The sequence below is a fragment of the Dromiciops gliroides genome, chromosome 2 (genome assembly GCF_019393635.1).
Source record: "Dromiciops gliroides isolate mDroGli1 chromosome 2, mDroGli1.pri, whole genome shotgun sequence".
NCBI lineage: Eukaryota > Metazoa > Chordata > Mammalia > Microbiotheria > Microbiotheriidae > Dromiciops > Dromiciops gliroides.
Window position 1 is genome coordinate 312028033 of NC_057862.1, and position 12094 is coordinate 312040126.

The following is a 12094-nucleotide window of genomic DNA, read 5'->3' on the forward strand; positions in this document are numbered from 1 at the left end:
TCCCTCCCTCCCTCCCTCCATCTCTCTCCCCTTCTCTCACTGACTCTCTCTGTCTCTGTCTCTGTCTGTCTGTCTCTCTCCCTCTCGCTGTCTCCCTCTCCCCCTGCCCCCCACATCTACATTCATGTTTATTTTGTTGTTGGTCTTTTTATTTAGCACTTAGTACAATTCCAGCAATGTAATAGGTACTCAATCACTGCAGACAGCTTTCTCTAGAAGTTTGTGAAAGGGAGAAGAAATGTAGGGTGCTGGCTTAGGCATTGGAGGAGTTTAGATAGACAGAAAAAGCATGCAAATGATTTTCCAGCACAGAACGACAGGCAATTAAATGTCCATGTCATCTAAGAGCTAGAGACAGTTTTCTGTGGTCATCCTTGTCTTCCCAATAGACTGGAGGAGTCTGTTAATTAGAGTTGTTCTTTAGTGTTGCTACTGCTAACTTCTTAATTAGGACATTGGGAAAGGGTGAGAGCAGCTTTTTTTAGTCCAGGAGGCAGGGGCAAGGAAGAAAACATACTGTTTAGACTGTGTACTATAAGTGGGCTGCTTTTGGTCACCTGCCAAACGAAGAGGAATTTAAGTGTAGACACTCTCCCCTCCCAGGAGCTGTTATCACTGACCTGTGTTTCCAGCTGAATTTTCTGTGACTCTTTCTGGGCTTCTGTACTTATATAGCATCATTTAATGAATTTAGGATGAGGGAAATGATGGAGTAGATTAACAACCTTAGGGTTTATCTCTCCTTCTGTTTCTGTTCTTTTCACTTCCCTTTACTTTCAGGCATCATTAGAAATAGAGAGAGTAGAGAGGGGCTAGGCTTTAGCTTCCAGAAGACTCTCTAGGGATGTGGGCCTTGTCATATCAACAGATTGGTGCATTTTGGGGGGCTAATGGATTCAGAGTTCATATGGAACATGCCTGGGATATAACACATCTTTTGGAAATAGGACTTGATGCTTATTTTATAAAAGTAAATTGAGGTTTGTTTGTTATTCATTTTGGAGTAATCACTTGAATGATTGATGATGATAATATATAATACATTTGGTTATTTAAAATATAAATTTTTTACATAAACAAAATTCATTTTATGCTAGCACATTTGCATAAATTAATTGTGGATCATTGATGGGAATTAGTAACAAAGGGGGAGGAGAACTATGGGATGGATTGATGGATCAAGTGGCTTTTTTTGAGAATGGGTGAAACATAGTCACCTTTATGGCCATGAGCCCCAGTCTGTAGACAAGTGATTAAAGACTAGTAGGAGTGGGAATTATCTGCTGGAGAAGAAAGGAATGAAGTCACTTATGCAAGTACAGGGGTTTTCCTTGGAAAATAGAAGGACAACCTCATTATATGAGATGAAGGAGAAGATAGTGGCAGAAGGCATCTGGGATAAAAAGATTTGGAAGAGCCATTTCAGTGAGTGGCATAGTGAGTTAATTAGGGAGGTTTAAAAAGATTGTATTATAATAGTGAGGGCCTATTTGAGATTATGTTGCATAAATTTATAGTGGATCCAGTCAGCTTGCTTCCATGATTTTCTCTACCTTCATTCAGCAACTTATAAGTAGGACCAAATGTAATCGGCGATGGGAGGAATCTTTGCAGTGCAAGATTGGTGGTAAAATAACATGCCAAGTGACTCCAGTTTAAGATAGTGTATGGAGTTGGAATGATTCACCAAGGGGTCAAGATGGGTAAGGAAGGAGTGTACAACCAGTGAAGGGTTGATGGCTTGGGAAAGAATTGAGGAGTGGAGAGATTGGAGGTCATGATGAAGATGAGAAAACAACATTTGAGGTTGTAAGGCAAGGGGGAAGTGGAATGACATCAGATAAGGGAATTTCAGAGTTCATGAACATGGAAGGTAGTGAATTTGTGGGTCAAGCTTACTGGCCTCTAGTTTCTAGACATTGTCTTTTCTTTCTAAACTGAAAATAGAGATTAAGGAAGATCTCTTGGGGGATGGTATGAGGTGATTCATCTCGCTTTCTAAACTAAACAAGATGCCTAGATTTCTTGAAAGAATTTGTTTTCTGTAAGATGAGTCCCAAGTCCCTCAGCACCACCAGCAGCATATGATTCATTCATATGATGCATTTACATCAATTACCAAGCACAATTTATTAAGCACATGCCTTATCCCACGGACTATTCTAAGCACTGAGGTTTTCAGAGACCTTGAACGTTGACTTAATGGATCAAGAATGATGAGTCAGTTTCTAGGGTTGCCATTTATAGTCAGAGAATTAGGTGGATGCACAAAGGGTAAAACCCATTAAGAAAAAAGTGTGCCTGTCATTTTCTAGCTGTGTCATCCTGAGTAAGTCACTTGATTTCTCAGGGTCTCATTTTTCTCATTTGTAAAACGTCTAGGTAGGTGATTGCCCTCAAGATGACTTTCTATAATTCTGGGCTGCAAAGTAATCGAGTGTTTTAAGGAAGGGAAAGTAACTGCAATAATAGACAGTGAGACAGCTCTACTCCACTGAGAGAGATCAGGAGGTATTAGTGGGCCACAAGTGAAATGTAATTTATTGATGCAATATACTTTAAAACAATTTAAAAATCATACTCATATCTGAATGATCATGTGAGAAATATCCCTGATGTGACCTTTCCTCTTAATCTTGTTTGGGTTTTTATTATAATATGATATTCCCTTTTGGCATGCAACTCTGAAGCAAAATCTAGAGTCCTTAATGTTGAAGTTTGGAAAATCTGCCAGAACATTGTTTAGCCTGGAGAAATCAAGGCTGTTGGGAATTCAGTTTCCAGATCTGTGAAGGGATATTTTGCTCATCCCATTCACATTCATGTTTATGGTTTTTAATTCTTTATTTGCCTTATATCCTATCCTCTTTTTCCCATCTTTGCTTCTGCTCTCCTCCCCCTTACTAAAGAGAAGGTGGTGAAAGAAGGGGTGGGCTTGATCCCAGTTCTCTCTAATGAAAGGGAGGGACCAGCTTTTGCTCTGTGGCCTCACTTCTCCTCTTCCTCCTCAGTCTCTGATCGTAGGTTCTTTTTCTAGCTTGCCTTTTCATTTCTTGCTTTACGATCCAACTTCTCTTGCTAGAATGGGCTTTGCTGATTACTTATCTCTTTCTGATTTTAGCCTCCCCTCATTAATTAGAGATTAATGGAGAATGAATAACAAATATTTCTCAGAGAAAGCAGCTGGAAATACTGACACCACACTACGAGAATTCAACTCTCCTTTAGTTTTGTTCAAAGTGAGGGTTATGCAATGGCTGGGTCCTCCACCCCTTCCTCCGTGTCTACTCTTCATTTCCTACACTCTGATTATGTGAGATGGTCAGTTCTTTCCCCTTACTTCCCCAAGTAGATTCCCTTTTCCAAAGAAGAGATACTTAAAAAATTGTGTGTGCTAGAAAAACAGACTAAAAACCAGAAAACTCTTAGCTGTTTGTGCATTCCTGGAGGACAGGACAAAACTTCACTTACATTTATTTCCTTGCAGGAGGTGGGCGAGAACTTAGTTCAATATTAAGAAAAAAACATTTCTCCTGAAGGGTTATAGAACATTATAGTATGATATGAAAGAATCTTATGGGGTTGTTTGTTTTTTCTGGAGACTTTAAGAGAAGAATAGGCAGCTAGCCTTTTTTGAACTGAAGGATGGTTTGAAAGCGTTCTGGTTGTTTGAAAACATTCCCTCTCTTGACATTTAGAGATGTTTTCTTTCCTTGAAGTTAAAAGGGCTCTTTTGCACAGTAATTTGATTATCGTCTGGGTATTTAATTTAAGAAGGCAGTGATTTTCTTATTAGAATTTCCTGCTACCACTGAGACAACTCTATGGAGCTGTTCACTCTTCCTAACCCTGCTTGTTTCTCCCTTTCCCCTTACCTCCTTTACAGCTGCTGGCCTTCCTGCAGGGACTCTTCACATTCTATCATCATGGTTATGAACTCGCCAAGGATTTCAGTGACTTCAAGACCCAGCTGACCATCAGCATACAGAATGTGAGTGGGCAGAATCAGGGCCTTGGGATGGGAGGGGTGGGGCACCTTGCAAGGTGTCTTTGCCTTCTAGCAGCTGTATTTAGAGAAGGTGAGGCAGTTAAGGAGGTAGATTACAAAACGAGAAAAAAAAAAAAAGGAAAAAAGAAATGAAAAAGATAAAAAGAATGTGTCTGGTCCTGAGGGCCCTGTTTCTGCCAGTGAATCGTTTAACTAAAACCAGTCAACTTTTGACAATACAAGCTGTCTTCTTCACCTGTAGTCTCACACCTCTCAACTGAGAGACAGGAGTATGTTTCTGTTCTCTGGGATTGAGATTGATTATTGTAATTAATTGGATTTCAGCTGCCTTTCTGTGTTGATTTTATTTACATATATTATTCTCCTGGCCTACTTAATAACAGTTTGTACAGTTCATAAAAAGTTTTCCTTATTTCTCTGATTTAATCATATCTGTGATTTCTTATAGTACAATATAGTATAGAAATTTATTCACACACCACTTTTTGCCCAATCCTCCCCCCAATCAATGGGCCTCCCACTTTGTTTTTTGTATTGATGGGACTTTTCTTCATCTGACCTCCTTGGGTTATGTGCCTAGGCATGGGTTGTCTAGTTTAGAGTTTCATTATTCTTAAATAGTAGGACCAGGAGATGTTTGTCATTAAGGTTATTTGCCTTAAATAAATGAAGCTCTGATATACCCTGCCCATGTCATGGTTGTACCATGATTCTGTTTTTGTTCATGTGATCTTTCTATTCTAGTTACCCCATATCAATCAACCAACCAATCATGCATTTATTAAGTGTTTATTGTATGCCAGGCACGTTGCTAAGCAAACCAGTAAAGAGAAAAATAATTTAACTCCAAAAGGAAGAAAGCAGATACATGGAAAGCACTCTCAATTGTATAGATTGACATCGAAATTTTATTTTTGTTTTCTCCTAAGTCTTAAGGGATGTGGAAATTTCCAGAGCTTAGGACCTTTGAAGGCATGCCCCTTCCTCTTAAAAAAACCCCAACAACATAGAAGTCTTGAGAAAAGATCTTAAAGTACCCGTTTAATTTTAGATTTAAACATTCTTAATTATTATTCTGACTTACAGATTAATGGAGATAGGAGCAAAGATTTAATTTTTCTCATTTGAATAAAATTGCTTTCATTATAGACAAGAAATCGCTTTGAAGGTACCAGGTCAGAAGTGGAATCACTGATGAAAAAAATGAAGGAGAATCCTCATGAGCACAAGACCATTAGCCCATATACCATGGAGGGTTATCTGTATGTCCAGGAGAAACGTACGTGATATTGACTTTGTGGAGGGTAGTGTGTGGGGCTGGGGGTGGGTGGAGGGGAATGGGAATCTGCCCAGGAGATTTTGCTGCCAAAGGGGAATTTTGAGCGAGAGTCTCAAAAGCATGCAGGAAAAGAAGGCCTGAGACTAGGTTTACTTCTGGGTCCTTTTTGTTTATTTTGGTGCCCTCAGACAGGAATGTGATATGAAGGAAGAGCAAATATTTATCAGTTTGGTTCTTAAATAAGAAATTGTTGTTCTTGTTGTTGTTCTGTCTGAATCTTTGTGACCCCATGGATTGTACTATCCATGGAGTTTTCTTAGCAAATTTAGCAAAAAAAGGAGTGGTTTTCCATTTCCTTCCTCAATCCACTGGGTTAAGGCAAACAGAGGTGAAAAGACTTGCCCAAGGTCACACAACTAGTAAGTGTCTGAAGCCAGATATGGACTCTGATCTTCCTGACTCCAGATCCCAGCACTCTATTCACTGAACCATCTAGCTGCCTCCTATTTAAACAGATGTTAAATGATTTGTCCTTGGTCACAGAGCTAGTAAATATGTTTGAAACTGGATTTGAATGCAGGTCTTTTTGACTCTCCTTTCATATGTACCTACTCTTTAAAGCACTGAAAATAAACATAAGGTAAAAACTAGATCACCACTGCCTTTAAGAAACTTAGATTCTCCTTGGGGCAGGGGAGGATTCAACTTGTTCACTATAATGCAGGCTACTTAGCAAAGGGGAAAGGAAGAGATCAGAGGAATGGCTATAAGAGAGCACTTAACACTTGGGTGGGTTAAGGGAAGAGGTCCTGCATGGTTAATGGCACTTAAGCTGAGTCTCAAGAAAACAGGAGACTTCTAAAAGGAGGTGATACATTCCAGTCTTGGGATAGACTGTGTGAATACAGAGAGGTAGGAGATGATCCATCTAATTAGGAGAAAAGCTAATTGTTTCAGAAGGGGAATTTGGTGAAATAAAACTGGAAAGTTAGAGTTTTGTTGTATTGGCCCTTAAATGCTAGATTAAGGGGCTTGTATTTTATCTTGGAGCCAGGAGGGAATTTCTGAAGTTTCTTGATTAGGGGAACAGTGTAGTCTGATATGAACTTTAGGAAGATTATCTTGGCAACTTGAAGAATGAGTTGGAGAGGAAAGTCTAGTGACAAGAAGACGTTGCTGCTCTTAATGTTCCTGACTGTGGATGCCTTTCCCTTTTTGCAAATTACTATTCACTTATTTTTTTGGTGGTGGTGGTGTTCAGTTGTTTTCAGTCCTGACTTCTTGTGACCCTCATTTGGGATTTTCTTGGTAAAGATACTGGAGTGGTTGCTATTTCCTTCTCCAATTTTACAGATGAGGAAACTGAGGCAAACAGGGTTAAGTGACTTGCCCAGGGTCATATAGCTAGTAAGCATCTGAGACTCGATTTGACCTCAGGCCTTCCTAACTCCAAGCCTAGTGAAAATAGTTTAGAAAAATGATGATTATGTTCAGAGCAGAGCCTAGGGTAAGGGTTGTTTAAATGGAGAAAAAGAAATAGAATTGAGTGATATTCTAAAGTTAGCATTGACTGGACTTGGCAAGTGATTGGATATGTGGGTGAGAGAGGGAATAGTTAAGGATGACTGGAGAAGATGACAGTGCTCACAAAAGAGCTGAGAAAGGTTAGAAAATATGTGGGTTCCAGAGGAAAAGTGATGAATGTGGTTTTGGTTATGTTGTATTTAAAGTGCTGATGGGATGTCTATCCAGAAAGCAGTTAAATATGTGGGACTAATCTGATGTGGGAGACATCTTTGGGCAGGTGATAACAATGCACCAAGATAGTTTCAAAAGACAAGAAGGCCCAGGGAAGAGCCTTGAAACATACCCCTTTTTAGGGGTCATTAGATAGGCTGAGGGGTGATAGGAGAGAATAGTATTACAGAAGACAATAAAAAAAACAGGTAGGGGGCAGCTAGGTGGTGCAGTGGATAGAGCACTGGCCCTGGATTCAGGAGGACCTGAGTTCAAATCCAGCCTCAGACACTTAACACTTACTAGCTGTGTGACCCTGGGCAAGTCACTTAACCCCAATTGCCTCACACAAACAAACAAAAACAAAACAAAACAAAACAGGTATCCAAAAGAGGGTGATCAACCATGTTATAAAGTTGAAGAAGGCCGAAGTTTGATAAAAAGCTGCAAGACTGAGCAATTTTAGGAAGTTTATTAGGAATTTTAGGAATATTATTCCTATTTTAAATGAGGAAATTTATACAGTGACTTTTGAGGAATTCATTGGAATGATGCTGGACAACAGATTTCAAGAGATTGAGAAGTAGATGGTAGGGAATTGGAGGTAGTGAGTATTGACAGCTCCTAAATTTATCAGTAAGAGAACAGAGAAGATTATAGCTTGAGGGTCAATATTTGGTTAGTTCCTAGTAAGTTACTGACAATATATGGATTAGATGCTGAGGTGTATTCAGAGATAAATGGCATGGTTCCCATCTCAAGAAGCCTATTAACTTAGGAGGAGAGATGATCATTCATTCACTTTTATTGGAGATTTTTATTATTAGGGCTTAAGGTTTATAAAGCAATTTACAAATATTACCTCATCCTCACAACAACCCCGGGCAGTAGATGCAATTACTATGTCAATTTTACAGATGTTGAAACTAAGGCACACAAAAGTTAATTGACCTCCCCAGAGCCAGATAGCTAGTAAGTGTCTGAAGTAAAATTTGAATTCTTGTCTTCCCAACCCTTATTCTCTGACCCACCGAGCTGCCTAATAAAGTGCTTTTTTGACTACCAGTTAGCCTTGAGAGTGAAGTTAGGTGAATGTTATTATCTATGTTTTAAAGATGGGGAAATCGAGTCTCAAAAGGATGAATTGGTTTGTCCAAGGACACTTGAGGCAGAATTCAAGCCCAGGCTTCCCAACAAAGAATGCAAAAAGTGCTATGAGAGTTCAATTGGGAGACTTCATTTCCATTCTTGAGGAATCATTTTCAGTTTTCCCAGAGGAGGCAGCATTGAGCTGCTGAGAATGGGTAGGATTTCAGTGGTTGTTAAGGGGATAGGGAATGTTAGGTCTTCAAAAACTGCCTTTAGTGATCATATTCTCCAGCTCTCTCATTTACACACAGGGAAATTAAGGCCAAGGGAGGGTAAATGATTTGCCAAGTCTATACATAGAGTAAATAATAGAGCTTAGGAATTGAACCCAGTGTGTTTGTTTTTCTCTTAAACTTTGGAGAATGGCCAACAGTCCAGAATGAGTGAGGTCATAGCTCATGTTTAAGGAGGAATAGGAATTAATACTTGAGAAAGAGGCATTAGCCAAGAAAGCCAAAATACAGTGTAAGGAGCACTGGATTTCCAGTCAGAGGGTTCCACTGACTATTTATGTGGCTTTGGGAAGACAGAATAACTTCACCTGACTGGGTTTTAGTTCTGTCATCTGTAAAATGGAGGAGTTAAACCAGAAATGGTTTATGTCCCTTCCATCTCTAAGCCCATGGTATATTATGTTCTGTAGTAAGAGAGGGAATACCTACCCTGATGAGATCATAGACACACTGAAAGGAAATATCATGCAAATATTTATATAGATTGCTAGACATAAAGTGAGACCTTGGTTCAAATTCTGCTTCTCACACTTCCTAGGTTTATGGCCATGGGTAAGTCTGTGCCTCAGTTTTCTGTTCTCTGAAATGGGAAATAATACCTATAGAACCTATTTGACAGTTACTCTGAGGCTCATATCAGATACCCAATTTAAGCCATACTTAAGCTGGAGTCTTATTCCAGTGTGAGGACCAGTAAGAAAGAGAGTTTGACTGGACTATAGAGTATATATGAAGGTGAATAATGTATAATTCAGCTGGAAAGATGGATAGGGCCAAGTTGTGATAGCAGATTTAAATACCAAACATAAAAGCTTATATTTGTGTCTGGAGGCTAATAGAAAGTTACGGGACTTCAATGTGAGGGCAGTGGTGACATCACTTGCAGTTTAGGAAATTGCTTTGGTAGTTGTGTGGAGAATGGATTGGAGTAGGGAGACCAGTTAGAGGGCTGCTGTAATTATTTAAACCCAAAGTTACAAAAGCCTGAGCTCAGGTTGTGGCTCTGTGAGTAGAGAGAAGGGATTGGATATAGGAGAAATAAAAAATATGTGGCATCTGATAAAGGGAGAGGGGAGATTTCCTAGGGACTTTTCAGAATGCCCAAGTTTCCAGTGATTTCTAAAGATCAAATTACAGAGGTTAAAAAGTACCACTATGGGGACTGCTTTGGAGTATGAACAGAAGAAGGAAGGACCCTGAGCAATGTGAAGTTGTGAGACCCTCCAGGGTTCCTGCATCTTGACATAAATGAGCATATCAGGATCAGAAGGAAGAGGTAGCTGCTTCAGCTGCATGACTTGCACTTTAAATCTCCCACATAGCTCAGCATTCTTTTTGATTGTTGTTCTTATCTCTTTACAATTTCTTGAAATCCAGGTGAAGTAGAAATCTGGGGTCAGAATCCAGGGAGCATCTCTAATGTGACTACTGAAGTTAGCACTGCAGAAAGTAGCAGCACACAGGGTGTGGAGGAGGTACACTCTGAGGTATAGAGCCATAGAGGAGGAACGTCTGGAAGATGGCTGCATAGTCTTAGTCCCTACCTGATCTTTTCTTTCTCTGGGCAGCGAATGAAAACTTTGGGAAGTCATCAATGCTGGAACATGCAACCAATAGTGATTTAATTTAATAATTTTGCAGTTCACTAGCACAGCATCTGACACATCATTGGAGCTTAATAAATGTTTGTCTGATGAATGAATGAATGAATGAATTCTCCAGGGAAAATTTAGTTCTTTTAGCTCTTAAAAACCAGTTAAAGACTTGGAGGGAAGAATCTTAAATTTATCCCTAAGGAAGTAAGTCTTTTCTGTTTTTAGCTTTATGAGAGGATATGACATGAGTCATACAGTATGGGCAGGAATGGATGGACTGTGATTTCCATTGTATGAGGAAGTAGGAAGAAGAGGAGGAGGAGGAGGAGGAGTGGTGGTGGTGGCCGTGATCATGATGATGATACCAGCAGCCAGCATTTATATAATACTTTAAGTTTTGCCTAGTGCTTTACAACTATCTTGTTTCATCTTTACTTCTACCTTGTGAGGTAGGTGCTTTTATTCCCATTTTGCAGATGGGGAAACCAAGGCAGGCACCAGTGAAATTATTTGGCCCGGGTCACATTTCTAGTGAGTGTCTGAGACAGGATTTATACTAGAGTCTTTCTGACTCTAGGCCCAGCATTCTTATCTGCTGTTCCATCCGTCTGCCTAAGGGTGTACCCACACTGAATATTATCTATTCATTGGAGATGAAATAATTACCTAATTTGGTCTCATTTACATGGCAGAGAAACTTCTATAATCCCTGGGACAGAGGGTTATATGGGTGTGTGTGAACATGTATGTTTTCCTGTAAATGGTTTACAGCAGAGGGGTCACCAGTGGGTGACAGGAACCAGATTAAAATGTATTATGTGGGGGGAAATTCTTAAGAAAAGAAATAAAAATATAACACAGATATTGTTCATTTGGTTTTCAGCATTCAGTAGGTTTGTACAAGATTTACAGGAAGGTTTTCTGTTATAGGTCACTTTGGCACTTCTTGGGTGAAGCACTATTGTACATACCAGCGGGAATCCAAAAGGATCACCATGGTGCCCTTCGACCAGAAATCAGGAGGAAAAGGGGTGAGTAGTTTTTGTTTGTTGGTTTTTAAATCACATTAGCTTGCTAGAGGTGCTGGCTAGTTGGCTGCCATGGCCATGGATTTGAACTATGTAGGTTACGTAGCTTCACTCTATTCCATGACCACTTCAATCCTGTACTCTTTGCCAAAAGGATACTGGAAGGCAGAGTAACATTCCCGTGCCTGGACAAACAAGTTAAAAGCACATACCTTATGGAAGATGGGTCAGCCAGTCATCTTCTTGCATAAAGGACAGCATTATTTTTTGCTATGTCTTGGTAGAACGTGTTTTTTTGAAAGTCTCTGTGAGGTTAATCACAAAAGATTTCAGGTGAATAAACATATTGTTCTCCCTTTAATTGTTTTTCCACATTTTTTTCCCTTTCAATTCCAGAGAAGCAACTTTGTTTTTCTTCAATTAATAAGCTCTATCTCATCCCCCAGGAGGAGAAGGGGAGGAGGATTAAGTTTCTATGTTGCTATGGCTTATTCTGAATATTTTATCCATCCCCTCTCTTTCACAAAAGTGGGTGCTGTTCTTCATCTTTGGTTCATCATGTTTGGATATTGCATTGATCAGAGTTCTTGTCTTTCCAAGCTGTTAGAACAGGCACATTAATGCACCGTTGATACAACAGACTTTTTGTGGGGTTGGTTCCTTTAGATTTGATCTCATGTCATTGAAACCCATAGTTTGGGGGTGGGTTGTGAGACATAACTGATATTCAGCTTATCGCCATAGATGGAATGAACCAATGTTCAATGTAGACTATAGTAATAAAATTCTGTGGATAACTTTTTTTTTTTTGGTGGAATTTAAGCAGGTAATTCATTTAGCAGACATGAAAGTAACAGAGTTTGTCTTAAGCAATTCTACAAAAAACTTTTGTGGGCTATTTAGGAATAGAGCCAGGTACCGCAAAGGTAAGGTATGTTCTCTAATCAAGGTGTGGCAAAGAAGCAAAAGACAAAACTTGGTTTGGGGTCATGAATGTAGGAAGATTTAGGTAGGTCGAGAGAGGGGAACCAAGGGAGACTTAGGACTCTGTGATTGTAAGGAGT

The 12094-nt window shown here is 39.5% G+C and overlaps 1 protein-coding gene across 4 annotated transcripts in view; it reads left to right on the plus strand.

Moving 5' to 3' along the window:
• The window catches only part of ARHGAP26 (Rho GTPase activating protein 26), a 518996-nt gene that overhangs the window by 177855 nt on the left and 329047 nt on the right, over nucleotides 1-12094 (plus strand). For all 4 annotated transcript variants that reach the window (XM_043983690.1, XM_043983687.1, XM_043983688.1 and 1 more), the window contains exons 7-9: nucleotides 3887-3991; nucleotides 5159-5288; nucleotides 10933-11033. In XM_043983690.1, coding sequence (XP_043839625.1) covers nucleotides 3887-3991; nucleotides 5159-5288; nucleotides 10933-11033 — 336 coding nt within the window. The remainder of the gene's footprint in view (nucleotides 1-3886; nucleotides 3992-5158; nucleotides 5289-10932; nucleotides 11034-12094) is intronic.